This window comes from Rhinopithecus roxellana, chromosome 1 (genome assembly GCF_007565055.1).
Source record: "Rhinopithecus roxellana isolate Shanxi Qingling chromosome 1, ASM756505v1, whole genome shotgun sequence".
NCBI lineage: Eukaryota > Metazoa > Chordata > Mammalia > Primates > Cercopithecidae > Rhinopithecus > Rhinopithecus roxellana.
This window is the reverse complement of record NC_044549.1, coordinates 123,667,589-123,681,734: the sequence shown is the minus strand read 5'-3', so window position 1 is coordinate 123,681,734 and position 14,146 is coordinate 123,667,589. Positions and strand designations below refer to the sequence as shown.

The following is a 14,146-nucleotide window of genomic DNA, read 5'->3' as shown; positions in this document are numbered from 1 at the left end:
AGAGGTGAGAGGGTGCAGAAGGAGACATTCTCAGGAATCTGAGTTTACCATGAACTCCTCCTGTCAGGGAGAGAGCTAGCCCCTTTCTGTCTCTTGGAGAGGCCGTGCCCAGTGGCCAAGGTGTCACGCTGCCCATCACTCACTCACTTGCTAAGTCCTGAGCATCTTTTATGAAGTGGGAAAAAAAATAGAGTCATGTGATAAGTGCTAATATAGCCCTTATGGTACCCTATAGACACACACAAGAGGTGGGAGTGTGATCAGAGAGGCTTCCTAGACAAAATGGCACCTAACTTGGATCTGATAACCACATTCAATGAAGCTTGGTGGCACCTAAACTCAACACACACCAATTATTTCCGAAATAACAGCTTCCTAAATCCTATGAAAGGCTACGTGTAATCAGTCCCACCCTAACAAACCCAGCTTTCTGCCTAATCCTCTCTCTCAGTTATTCCACATGTATTTGTGGAGCATCTATTACTTGACAGGGGCTGGGTTAGGCTCAGGACATACAGGTGAAAGAATATATGCCCCCATTAGGTGCCACAGAGAAACACAGGGTGGGGTGAGAGGGTGTATCTCAGACCATAGGGACTGGGGCAGGGAAGGCTTTGATGACTGTCTCTGCCAGGCAGAGGGCTTTGAACAGACCAACACCACCTACCTTGTTATCAAAGAGGCATTCCTTTCCATAAAGAGTTGGCTTCCCTCGTTGGCTGATGGCTGCTGCTGCTAATTCAATAGGCAGTCTCAGACCTTCTTCTAGATATAAGGCCCTGGAAGGGATCAGTGATGAGACTTAATCCCCACTCTCAAGGGGCGTGACAAAATTGGGCATTTGTATAAGCTATGCCCTTTAGGAGGTGTTTTTGCATACATATTTTCACAGTTGATTTGCTTATTAATTTCCCGTCAGGGATGTTTCCCTTGCCCTTGCGTTACGGAAACCACGACTCAAAGCGGTCACCCGACTATTAAGGGATGGGCACAAGATTTTAACCCAGATCTGTGCCCCTTCAGTAGCCAACCCCCTCTCCTCATGAGGCTTACAATCCCGTTTGCGGGTGGAGATGATACAAGTAAGCCCATAATACAGGCCTTTCTTAACTGTTATGTTCACTCTCCTCTCCTCTTGTTTAGAAATATTCCCCGGGACTCCCTCCACTGAGCTGGCGCACTCCTAACAACAGCCATCAGTTTGGGCACCCCGGACAGCCCAGGGATCAGGGATCCCGAAGGCCGTGAGGACCAAGGACCAGGCGCTGAGGTGGGGGTGGAGGGCATGGAGCCTGGGGTTTAGGCCTGAGGTGCCCATGTTGGGCAGCAGGAAGAGGCAAGGCGTGCGGGTCTGTGGCCGTGCCCATGGGTGCTGCGGAGCAAGGTGTGGGCCCTCAGAGTTCCGCGGCGCCATGGGCTGGATCTGAGAAGGCGTGCACTGACCCCCTGAGAGGGGCCACACTTGTCTAGAACGATGGCTGGTGTTAGGGAGTCCTTGGAAGCCACCCTAAAGGGCGAAAAGAGGCCCTAGCAAATCCTGGTACCCCGGCGCTGCTGCTAGCGATGTGACTTGCCCCAGTGGTCGAGACCGTGCAGACCCCAAGCAGGGGCCATTCGGTGGGGGCCTCACTCTGGGTCCAGCTCCACGTGGCACCATGAACAATAACTTCTGCCGGGCTCTGGTGGACCGGAGGCCCCTGGGGCCCCCCAGCTGCATGCAGCTGGGCGTCGTGCCCCCTCCCCGGCAGGCGCCCCTGCCTCCCGCCGAGCCCCTGGGCAACGTGCCCTTCCTGCTGTACCCGGGCCCAGCCGAGCAGCCCTACTACGACGCTTACGCCGGGGTGTTCCCCTATGTGCCCTTCCCCGGCGCCTTCGGGGTCTACGAATACCCCTTCGAGCCAGCCTTCATCCAGAAGCGCAACGAGCGCGAGCGGCAGCGCGTTAAGTGCGTCAACGAGGGCTACGCGCGCCTCCGCGGCCACCTCCCCGGCGCCCTGGCAGAGAAACGACTTAGCAAGGTGGAGACACTGCGCGCCGCCATCCGCTACATCAAGTACCTGCAGGAGCTGCTGAGCTCGGCCCCAGACGGCGCGACGCCCCCTGCCGCCCGCGGCCTCCCGGGCACCGGGCCCTGCCCCGCGCCGCCCGCCGCCCCCCGACCCGACCGCCCTGGCGACGGCGAGGCCCGGGCGCCCTCCTCCCTGTTACCGGAGTCATCCGAGTCCTCCTGCTTCTCCCCCTCGCCTTTCTTGGAATCGGAGGAATCCTGCCATTGATCGGGCCTGTGGCCGCCCCTGGCTTGGGGGATGATCCGTCGGCCCCGTCCCACTTTCGGGAGCAGCGGGAGGCTGCTGGGTCACCGGCGATGAGCCGCAGGCTGGTGACTGCAGGAGGTCCGCGGCGCTCCCGTGTCTGCGACACCCTCCCTCCTCCATCAACTTGGGGAGGAAGTGCAGGGCAACGGGTGCGAGGCGCGCAATAGAGACCTGAGGAGCTCCGTGGGTGCAGCGAGGGGCAGGGCCTGGGACTGCTCTGGGTGTCCTGCGTCCCCTCCGGGGCGCAGAGGGGCACTCCAGGACGATCATCCCTGGGTCTGGCTCTCGCTCGGCCTCAGGTGGCTCTGCTTCGTCCTTCCTCGCCGCAGGCGCAGCCCAGTCTCTGCGAGTTCCCGGGAGGCAAGCCCGGCTTTGATCCCTCGGTTACCATGCCCCTGCTCTCCACCAGATGGCCTCAAATACTAGCGACTTCTTTGGGAGCAGGCTTGCCCCTTGAGAAAGGAACCCAGAGGAAGGGATGGGAGGCCAGGCTGCTGCCGGCGTTCAGCCCGGACCGAACCCACAGACTCAGCAGAGGCGACCTGTGTGCCCTGGTGGCGTTCTCTAGCTTTCTTGGTGGGGGGCGATCACTCCCTCCACACCCCCCAACGAGGTCGTCTAGTTTTGTCCCAGGTTGGGTGGGGACTGTGGTTTTTTTCCCTCAGACCGTAAGCCTTGGGGTAGGGGGGTGTGCATATGGGTACATAGGCACTGTGTTGGCACCAAAGAGCTAAATAAAAGGATTGTTGAATTTTCTCACTCCTAGATCATTGTCTACCCTCACCCTTCCTGGTGCCCCTTTCTCATTCCCACTCCTAGTCCAGAGTACTTGCTGGAAGGGTATGTGGGATTTGCTGTTAGCGCATTTAAGGTTCAGTGTTAGCTCAGGCATTCAATGAATTTTTTTATTTTTATTTTTATTTTTATTTTTGAGACAGGTTTTGCTCTGTTGTCCAGGCTGGAGTGCAGTGATTCGATGCCTGCTCACTGCAACCTCTGCCTCCTGGGTTTGAGCAATTCTCCTGCCTTGGCCTCCAGAGTAGCTGGGATTACAGGTGCACACCACCACATCCACTAATTTTTGGTATTTTTAGTAGAGTTCAGGTTTCACCATGTTGGCCATGCTGGTCTGGAATTCCTGACCTCAAGTAATCTGCCCACCTTGGCTTCCCAAAGTGCTGGGATTACAGGCATGCGCCACCACGGCTGGCCTCAATGAACTTTTCTTTTTGAGACAAGGTCTCACTCTGTCTCATTCTGTCACCTAGGCTGGAGTGCAGTGGCCCGATCTTGGCTCATTGCAGCCTCAACCTCCCAGACTCAACTGATCCTCTCACCTTGGCCTCCTTAGTAGCTGGGACTACAAACACACATCACCACACCCTGCTAATTTTTGTATTTTTTGTAGAGACAGAGTTTCACCACTTGCCCCGGCTGGTCTTGAACTCCTGAGCTCAAGCCATTCGCCCACCTCAGCCTCCCAAAGTGTTGGGATTACAGGCATGAGCCACCATGCCTGGCCTCAGTGATCATTTACAGGGAGCATAGTATATGTAGGGACTGTGCAGAGAAGGGGCCAGAGTCCCAGAGATAAAGCACACAACCTTTACACCTGTAGGGGTGGGAGGAGGTGAGAAAGAAAGATACACAGCAGATGCTCCACAGTGAGGCAGGTGCTATGCCAGAGGTGTGTACACTCGGGATGTTCTGGGAGTCTTCCAGCCCACTGGAGAGGGGTTTACTGTTTCCCTGACATGGGATTGCTTGGGGGGTGGGTTGAGGGTATGTTTGGGGAGTCTTGGCTGATGGTGCAAATACTGAGATGGGCAGGGGGTGCTGTGGAGCTGTCCTGACTTAGGCTGCCCAGTGCCTTCTCCAGACAATGTCGTGGGGCTGAGGAGGGGAAACCTAATTTTGACATGAGGGGGCCACTCTGCCGTTTGAGGTTCCATATCCAACGCTACCCCTTCATGATCTCTGTTGCCCCAGGCTTGAAACCTTCCATCCTGTCTCCCTCTCCCACTGCCCCTGCCCCATCCCAGGCCTGTGTGTAAGTTCTTCTCCCCATCCCCCACCCTCCTCAGGGGACAGATTGGGAAGTCACCGGCTGGACTGGATGGAATGACAGCTGCCTGGCCTCGGGAGCTCAGGCCCGGCAGTGGGGAGCCGAGTGGAGGCTAATTTTACTTGCTGAGAGTGGGGAGAGTAATCCTCCTGCCCCCACTCCTGCCCCCGCCCCCCGGCTGGCTCAGCAGGGCAGGCTCAGCCGACAGCCTCAGCCAGCCCAGTCCTCAAGGCGGGGGGCATTGGGGACGCAGGGAAGAGAGGGCACTGGGGTGGGGGAGCAGGAGAAAGCCAGATTCCCAGGGAAGCCATGGAGCCGTCCTCACCCCAGGATGAAGGCCTGAGGAAGAAACAGCCCAAGAAGCCGGTTCCTGAGATTCTGCCAAGGCCACCCCGGGCCTTGTTCTGCCTGACCCTGGAGAACCCCCTGAGGAAGGCCTGCATCAGTATTGTAGAATGGAAGTATCCTTCAGGGCCCGGGCCATGGGGGGAGCATGCATCATGGGGGAGGGATTCAGGGGTGATCACAGAGCACACACTTCCTACAGGAGGGCCAGGGAGGCCTGGGACTTAGACGTGGGGTGAACTCACAGAATTGAGTGAGGCTGGGGGAAGGAACCCTCAGCTGTGCAGGAGAGGAGGAGGAGGAAGAGGAGGGAGAGAAGGAGGAGGGGGGAGGAGGAACAAGAAGAGGAGGAGGAGGAGGAGGACTTGGTGGGGCTTCCTGGGCCTGAGTGGGCCACCCAAGTCCTGGGTGACAACCAGAGATGCCTACTGACCACCTATGGGTGGGGCCTGCTTCATGGGGACTGTTCCCAGGTGTGCCCAAATCCACATTATCATGGGGTGCCACTAGGTTTTTGAAGCACCAGCCTCATTTTGGAATAGGATAGGAACCAACAAAAGGTTCGATGGCCTCTTTGAGAAAACTCTCCCTTGTTTGGGTTGGGTGGGGAATGACCCCTCTGGGGGCAGGTCCCAGCTGAGGACAGAGCCAAGGGGAGAAATGGGTCTGAAAGATGCCTGGTCTGAGTGGCTCCAAGACACAGGCCAAGCAAGCCTGGTTGTTCTAGCTCAGATGTGTCACCCTGGGGACAGGGACTTCGAATCTTATGCTATGTTTGCATTTGCTCTGGGGGGAAGAATGCTGAAAATATCTGGGTTATCTGGGGAAGGGAGGAAGGAGTGACAGAGAGAAGGGGAGGGCTGTGTCAAGTGGGTTCTGAGAGCGAGGGTCGGGCATATTTGAAATATTTCTGAAGGGTTCTGGAAGGCTGGGCTCCTACCAACTGTTCCCTAGAAGGAAGGAGAATGAGGGATAACTAGAAGGACAAGAGAAACATGAGGCAAATAGAGATAGCTTGGGGTCAGGGTCAGCCCTGTTCCCCTCAACTGCCCTCAGCCAGTCGGTGAATCACCCACATCAAACCCTCCTAGGCCCTCCCTCCTTGCCTGTCTTCTGCAAACAGCTTTACTCCGTGGGTTCTCCCTCTCCTCCATCCTCTGCTCCTCTGCACCTTCCCCTCTCGTAGCCCCCTGCCCCTGTGGCCCTCCTCTTTTCTCAAACACTGGAGGTTACTGGGAAGAGAATGGGATTTTTCTGTCAAGCCCATCTACATAATATGCCTCCCCATCCACACCCAAACAACTGCCTCGCTTCCTCCCTTGCTTTCTCTAGCTCTTTCCACACTTGCTGCCTAATGGGTCAGAAAGTCAAGAAAGCCATGGACCTGGGGTACCCTCTAGAAATGGCTGTGGCAGGGTGGGTGTGTCTGGGAGGGGTGAGGTGTGACGGGCGTGAGCACGAGCACACCAGCATGCACCCATGGCTCTGGAAATTCAGCGTTCATCTCTCCATCCCTCATTCCCAGTCCTGCTCAGTGAGTTCTCAACCTTACCCCGCATCAACCCTTACCCTCCCGTGCCATTTCTCTGGGTGAGCCTCTGTGGATTGGCCAGAATCTAGGAAAGTCATGGCTTCCTGGGAGGAGGCAAGGGCGTGGACAGGCACTGAGAGTGGAGCGGTGTGAAGACCCCCTAGGCCTTAAAGCTGAGTAGCCCTCAGCCAGGGACCAGACCTTTACCATTCCAAGGAGTCTATGTGAAAGCGACTTGTTCCTGAGGAAAGGGAGCCAGTTGTCAAAGCAGGAACCTGGTCCTCACTGTATCCTGCAGGGGCTCAGAGAAGGAGCAGCGTGGGCGAGTGTCCAACAGCCTGTCCACCAGCCTGGCATCAGAGTCACAGTCCAAACTGACCCTCAGCACCCTCTTCCCCTTAACCCTGTAAGTCCCATGCCCCTGTGGCCCAAGGGTTCTCCTTAACCCTGGCTCCAGGCCCTTCGAGATGATCATCTTGCTCACCATCTTCGCCAACTGTGTGGCCTTGGCCGTGTACCTGCCCATGCCAGAAGATGACAACAACTCTCTGAACCTCGGCCTGGTAAGATTGGCCCTTCCATGCCCCTTCCTGCTGGCCTGCAGCCCCAGGCTTGGGGAGGCCCCCTTGGTGGACTCTGTTCTGGGGGACGGTGCTGGTGGTTTAACTCCCTGCATCCCCACACACCTGCAGGGCTGGCTGAGTGGCTCAACAGGTTTCTAGGGTCAACTGCTTATTCTAGATTCTGTGATATTGTCAGCCAGCACTGAGCACACACTCATTGGTGCCGGGCACTGTGCTAATACCTGATGAGAGTAAACTCATTTAATCTTCACAACCACCTCATAAAGTGGTTCCATTTGATAGATGTGGAAACTGAGGCTTCATAAGGTCAGCTAGTGAACCACGGAGGTTGAATGCTAATTTCCCTTCCCCAGATGTAATTCATAAGAAACTTGTGTCCACTAAGTTTGCCTTCATGGAAGAGTTTTATCCAGGAATCTGAAGCAAGAACATGTTTTAGAGTTCTACAATACCACTTTCTCTTCACCCCTTCATCAGTAACACATACCTGGAATCATAAAATGCCGGGGCTGGAAGGGATATTCAAAAATTAGGCTGTCCTACCTCCTCCCCACCTCATTCTGTTTTATGGATGAGGAAATTGAGGCCTAGAGAGGTTCAGGGACTTACTTACCCAATAGCTAATGTATAATAAAAATGGTTAGCATTTAGTAAGTACTTATTAAACGCCAGGATTTGTGCTAAATATTTTACATTATTGTATTATTTAATCCCCATAACTACTCCTGTGGGGTAAGTAACATTATTAGACCCATTTAAAAGACAAGGAGACTGATATTCAGAGAGTTTAGGTACATTGTCCAGGGTCACCCCACATCTAAGTCTTGTGTTAGGGCCTCCAGCTTGGTCTCTCTGACTTTAGAACCTGCAATTTTTTTTTTTTTTTTTTGAGACAGAGTCTCACTCTGTTGCCCAGGCTGTGCAATCTTGGCTCACTGCAACCTCTGCCTCTTGGGTTCAAGTGATTCTCCTGCCTCAGCCTCCCAAGTAGCTGGGATTACAGGCGCCTGCCACCACGCCCAGATGATTTTTGTATTTTTAGTAGAGATTGGGTTTTGCCTTGTTGGCCAGGCTGGCCTCGAACTCCTGACCTCAGGTGATCCGCCCGCCGCAGCCTCCCAAAGTGCTGTGATTATAGGCGTGAGTCACCATGCCTGGCCAGAACCTGCTCTTGTACAGGCTGTGTTGCCAAGGTGGTGGGTGACAGCAGAAAGACTTCTAGGGAAAGCCCTCTTAGAAACAGTGGCCTCAGGCTCCCTAGGGGACAGGACAATGGAACCACCTTTTTCAACAGGGCTTTTTTTTTTTTCCTGCACTGAAACTGCAGGGCCTGGGAGGGAGGAGGTATATTAGCATGTGTCCAGGGCCTGACACATCTCTGCCTTTCCCTTATGCTGGTTTCCATGGGAATCTATCTTGAGCTGATGGGAAGCTGGGATTCTAAATGTGTGCTTGCTATGAGGAGAAAACACTCTGAGCTCCCGAGTGTGGAAGGAGAGTGGGATTAAATGTTGGCAGGGCAATGCCACCTTTGCTGTCAAGGAAGGCATTTTTTAAAGTCTGGGCATTCTACACCATAGGCTTAGTCTCCATGTTTCTGAATGCAGGGAGAGCTCTGGATCTACCCCACCCTTCACGATTTCATATTTGTGGGCCTCAGTTCCTTACGACATTGACTACTTTTGCAAAAAACTCTGCCCCACCTTGGAGGATATTAAATTACACCTCTGCTGGGTGCAGTGACTCACACCTGTAATCTCAGCACTTTGGGAGGCCGAGACGTGAAGATCGCTTGCATCCAGGAGTTCGAGACCAGCCTGTGCAACATAGAGAGACTCCCGTCTCTACAAAAATTAAATTAGCCTGGCCTGGTGGTGCATACCTGTAGTCCCATCTACTTGGGAGGCTGAAGTGGGAAGATTGCTTGAGCCCGGGAGGTCGAGGCTGCAGTGAGCCAGGATCATGCCACTGCACTCCAGCTCAAGTGACAGAGTGAGACCCTGTCTCAAAAAAAAAAAAAAAAAAAAAAAAAAAAAAAAAAAAATTACATCTTAGAGGTTATAGCATCCTCCATCTTGAAACAAAATGGCTACCTTAACTGTTTCATGTAGTCCTGTGTGTGTTTTTCTTTAGTTTGTGGGCTGGAGTTGCAAAACCTTGGGTTAGGCCTAGAGTTCATAGAGACAGGATTATGAGTTCCCTGGAAGTCAGAAACCTAATAAAAAATGTTTCCAAAGCAGAAAATGCCACTTGCCATGTCAGAGCTCTATGGGAAATGAATATTCAGGGAGGACTCCTAATCTGACCACTTAATTGTGAAGCCCAGAGAAAGTCGGTGATACCCAAAGTCGCTCAGCCAGCTTCGAGCTCAGGGCTCCTCACTGTTCATGTCCACAAAACCCAACAAGAGGGAGATGAGAGGAGTCAGAGTAGAAAGGGGCAGCAGGTACTGTCTCTCTCTTACCCTATTGACTGCTTTGTAGGTATCTGAGAAGGGTTGGGGTCTTTCCAGTCATCCAGAATAACCCATAGCTTTCAAGAAAGGAGGCCTAAGGATTAACTATTCATGAACTTTCTCATTCATTTATTGAATGTTTCTTTAGTGCCTATCATATCCCTGGCACATACTGGGGATATCACTGTGAACCAGATAGACACAGTTCCCATCTTCACAGAGCTTCATTACATGGATTAAACAAGTAAGTATGATAAAACCAATTAAACAAGTAATTAAAATGAAATGGGAAAGGTTCAAGGTTTGGGGACATTTTGGTAGCATATTGGCAGAGAACCTAAGCTAGTCTTGAGATCAGGAAGGCCTCCCAAAGGATGGGATGTTTAACCTGAGACCTGAAGGCTGAGGACAGGGACAGCTCACACGTGTACAACCTATGCAGTCCCAGAGGACCCCCACTCAGAAGGGCCCCACATTTGGGGCTGAATGCTCTGTGGTCAACATATTGAAATTTTAATTAATTTTATCTTTGAATTTATGATTTGTAAGTGAAGTCCATTGGGACAATGGTACATGCACCTCAAGCTTGGAGTCTTGGTTCACACGAGGTCCTGACTTCTGCCATCTCCTTGCCTCTAGGGAGAGGCTCTCAGCTTGATGTTTTGCCCTCTGGAGTCCTGGGCCACTTGGCAGAGGCCCGAATGGGAGAATGGGAAGGGCCGTGTCTCAGGGAAGGACATGGCTCTGGTTGTCTCTACCCTGGGCTGACAGTGATGCAGTCCATTCAGTAAACGACCCTATGAGGTTGAGCCTCCAAGACCCTCCCCCATTATTGTCTCCAAGGAAGCAGAGATTGCATCACCCTTGGGTGCCGGATGTCCACTATGGGTTGAGGTGGTGGGTCTGAGTGAAGGGTAGATGGCTAGCTCCACACCTCCACCTCTGGCCAAGGCACAGGATGTTGGGCTGTGGGATAGTGAGGGTGGAGAGGGAAGACTAGGAGGAGGTGCTTGTGACAGTCTGCACTTGCCCCACACAACACCGAACAGCAATCAAAAGACACCACAGTAGGTTGAGAAAGGGGCTGGAAAAAAAGGAAAAACTTTATATTTAGTACCTTCATCAGCACTTATTTTCTACTGTTTGAACATGGGGGCCCATATTTTCCCTTATACTGGGCTCCCCATTATGTAGTCTGGCTGTGAAGGAGCGTATTGTAGAAGGCCAAGAGGGAGAGGGGACCCTGGGCAGAGGAAGCCACATGGGCAAAGGGCTGGAGGCAAGAGACGGAGAGGTCAAGTGGGGATTTAGAAAAATCAGGCCCCATGTGGAGCATGGATTGGGGTGACATGGGTGGGATGGAAAGGAGGGAAGGGGGCAGGGAGCCCAGGGAAGTCATCCAAGCAGGCAACAGGGGAGGCTGGGCCAAGGCACTAGTGATGGTAAAGATGGCTGTGAGGTGGCCTTAAGAAAGACCTGCCAGATGGAATCCATGGTGAGGACTGGATGTGGAGATGGAGGTGTGGGGAAGGGGGAGGATGACACTTGGGGTTCAGAAGGGAACAGAGCAGATGGCAGTATCACTTACCAAGACTGCAGGTGGGGGTGGGGAAGAGGAAGGTGGTCAGTTCAACTTCAGATGTGTGGAGATACAGGTGCCTGTGTCCACTGACTGGCAACTGGATTTGTAGGTCCAAGCATTTTATGACAGAGGTTTCCTCACTTTGGCACATGCCAGACTGGCTGGGTGGGGCAGGGGCAGGGATGGTTGTGGGTAAGAAAGGCTCCCCTCAGTTGCCTTGTGTGTGAGCAGGGTCGGAGATATGACTGCTGTCTGTGGGAATGGGCTCCCTTGGCAGTGTCCCTCCATATCCCTTCTGCCAGCGTTGGCTGAGGGTAATAGACTTGGGACCCGGGTTTCCTGGGGCTAAGGGTGCCCCTCTGACTCTGCCTGCTCTGTGTCAGTGGGAAAGCCCAGGATCCTCCCTGAACAGAAGAAACTGAGGTCCAGAGAGAGCAAGGAGTCCTGGGAATGAATATGCAGCAGGTCAGAGGGTGGCAAGAGGGGCATCCAGGATGCTGAGGTCCTGGCCAACCGTGAGATGTTACAGTGGCACCGGGCTCTGAAATCAGCCCATTATGGCATGGTGTTTATAAAAATGGGTTCTGGAGCTAGAACCTGCTTTTGAGCCCAGGCCCACTCGTGTACTAGCTGTGTGATCTTCGACAAGTTATATAACCTTTCTGTTCCCTCAGTTTCCTCCTTTATAAAATGGGGATGATATTGTATACTTAAGAGAAGTAACTGGATGAGTGAAGACCTTCTCAGTTTTAGTGCTTTGTCTATCAACAGAAGGAACTTTGATCATGCAGGTCCCACAGAGCAGGCTCACCAGCCAAAATGCCTGTAGTCACAGAGACCCCCAGGCTGTTCTAGATTCAAAGGGTCTAACTCCCAACAGTTATGCCAAAAGATTATTTCAGGTAAAGAACTCCTCTTCACCCCGCCCATCGTCTGTCCCTGATTTCTCTTTAACTCTGTGTCTTCTCTCCTTGAAACCTCTAACTTTTCTTAGTGGCTTTCCTGGTCAACCCTCCCCAGTCCTCCAGCAAATCAGCAGCAGTAGCAGCAAAAATGACATTCAATATTTGTCGATTACTTACATATTGTCAGTCACTGTTCTAATGGCTCATATGTGTTATCACACTGAATGCCCATGAGGCAGGTACTTTTATTTTTCTCATTTGTACAGAGGAGTAAACTGCAGCGCAGAGAGGTTAGATCACTGCGCATGCCCAGGTGGCTCTATGGGCAGGCCTACATCCCTTATTGGGCAGGGTTACCACTCCAGCCTAGGCCAGGCTGAGGGGACCAATGTGGAAAAGCAAAAACAATCATCAGACTTACTAATTGTTGGGCAGACATGAGAAACTGATTGCTTTTGCTACGTTATCTCATTTCACCCTCAAAGCAGTCCTACGTCAAAGTATGATGTTCAAAAAGTGAAAACACAACTGTAAGTAAAATATCGAAGGAACACATATCAAAGATTAGTTCAACTCAAAAGAGAACAGGCAGGCGTGTGAAGCTGGGTTAAAGGGAGTTGGAGGAGCAGAAGTTATGATACTGGAGAAAGAATGATGGAATAGGATTGCTAGGTTAGATACCAAGCTGGTTAATGTCCTACAGGGCAATAAAACTCTAACCATTGAGATTATCTTCCTATCAGGGAGAATTCATTTGCATCTCTAGAGGACAGAAGAGTGAGGGCTAAACAAAGTTACATTCCCTCCTAGTCAGTGGTTTTCAAGGGATTGGGGAGGGGAAGTAGTTCTGCCCCAGAGAATATTTGGCAACAACTGGAATTGTGAAGGGGAGGGGCAGGGGCAGAGATGTGCCCTACTAGCTTCTAGTGGGGTAGAGGCAGGGGCCCTGCAATGCACAGGACAGGCCCCCCTCCCACCAGCAAAGAAGTATCCAGACCAAAATATCATTAGGGCTGAGGTTGAGAAACCCTGACCTGGATAATTAAATAATCCTTGGCCAGGCCTATTATAAAATGCTCCAACATGATATTACAAAGATATGGCATCCTTTCTTTGCTTTATTTCCAAGTTCCGGATAATTTAGATTTTGCTTAAGTAGATGGTGCCTGCTGTCCTTGAGGGCAGGGCAGGGCAGGGCCCGACAGGCTCGGCAAGATGGCGCCCCTTTGGCCCCTCCTGGACTGTAGGGCAGCTGCCCACCCCTCAGGCATCAGCCGGCTCCACCAGGCCCCTGTCGCATTCCTGGGGTTCAAGTTGCCGCAGTGTCCTCCACGAGGCTGGAGCCTAAGCCTCTGGCAGCCAGGGCATTTGTCTTTTTATAGGGTCTGGAATGCGCTTGCCAACTCTTGCGGCCAGCAGCCCATTCCACTCGCCATCTGGGGAGGCTGGGGCCTCAGAAGGACCGCAGCTCTGGCTTCACCCCTCAGAGATCCAGCACCTGCAGAGCACAGGGTTGTTTGAGCCTGGGCCACTGTACAGAGAAGTGACGGTGCTCAAAAAGGGTCTGTGGAAACGAATGAAAGCCTGGATTTTAGACCCACCTGGGAGCCTGCCCTCCCACCACTGCAAGAACTTAGGTCCCCTTTCAGGGCACTTAGCTTCCCCCTCCCCACCCATCCCAACTCATGCCCCTTCACACCAGGCACAGGGGCTGCAGACATTGTAAGAGCTGAACAACAGAAGCCTTGGAGGAAAGCCTTTGCCCAAGCTGTGCTAGCTGTCTGGGAGTCGCAAGAAAGGACAGGCTCTCAAGTCAAACCAACCTGCCTCCAATCTAGACTTTGGTTCACAGCTTCCTAAACTCTCTGAACCTCCGTTACCTCATCTGTGAACAGAGGACCACAGATAGCTGTTCTTTCCTTTTCCTTCCGGAAGAGTACATGAAGGACTGGAAGTGCAGTGAGGAATAAGGCCGTACGTGTACTTCTACTTAGTCTTAGTTCTTCTGTTTCTTTCTTTGGGTCTTTCTTTCTTTCGTTGATTCGGTTCCTTTCCTTCACACCATTCCTTCCTTCCTTCCTTTTTCTCTTCTTCTCTCTCTCTCTCTCTCTCTCTCTCTCTTTCTCTCTTCTTTCTTTCTTTCTTTCTTTCTGTTCTTTCTTTCTTGACCAAGTCTCACTCTGTCGCCCAGGCTGGAGTGCAGCTGGGAGACCTCAGCTCACTGCAACCTCCACTTCCAGGGTTCAAGCAATTCTTCTGCCTCAGCCTCCCGAGTAGCTGGAATTATAGGCACACACCACCACACCCAGCTAATTTTTTTTTGTTTTTAGTAGAGACGGGGTTTCACCATGTTGGCCAGGTTGG

The 14,146-nt window shown here is 52.6% G+C and overlaps 2 protein-coding genes across 2 annotated transcripts in view; both read left to right on the top strand.

Moving 5' to 3' along the window:
* Positions 1–1,296: 1,296 nt before the first annotated feature.
* Positions 1,297–3,064, top strand: ASCL5 (achaete-scute family bHLH transcription factor 5). Its single transcript, XM_010362679.2, has one exon. The coding sequence runs from the start codon at positions 1,656–1,658 to the stop codon at positions 2,274–2,276; it is 621 nt and encodes a 206-aa protein (XP_010360981.1). The 5' UTR covers positions 1,297–1,655; the 3' UTR covers positions 2,277–3,064.
* Positions 3,065–4,621: 1,557 nt separating this feature from the next.
* CACNA1S (calcium voltage-gated channel subunit alpha1 S) overlaps positions 4,622–14,146 on the top strand; it is a 74,137-nt gene continuing 64,612 nt past the window's right edge. Inside the window, 2 exon segments of the mRNA XM_010362678.2 lie at positions 4,622–4,841; positions 6,714–6,819. Of these exon segments, the coding sequence (XP_010360980.2) occupies positions 4,690–4,841; positions 6,714–6,819 (258 nt within the window). The 5' untranslated portion in view covers positions 4,622–4,689.

What these genes read in the sequence shown, in the direction of transcription:
- ASCL5 (XM_010362679.2), top strand. Translation starts at nt 1,656, where the DNA reads ATGAACAATAACTTCTGCCGGGCTCTGGTGGACCGGAGGCCCCTGGGG.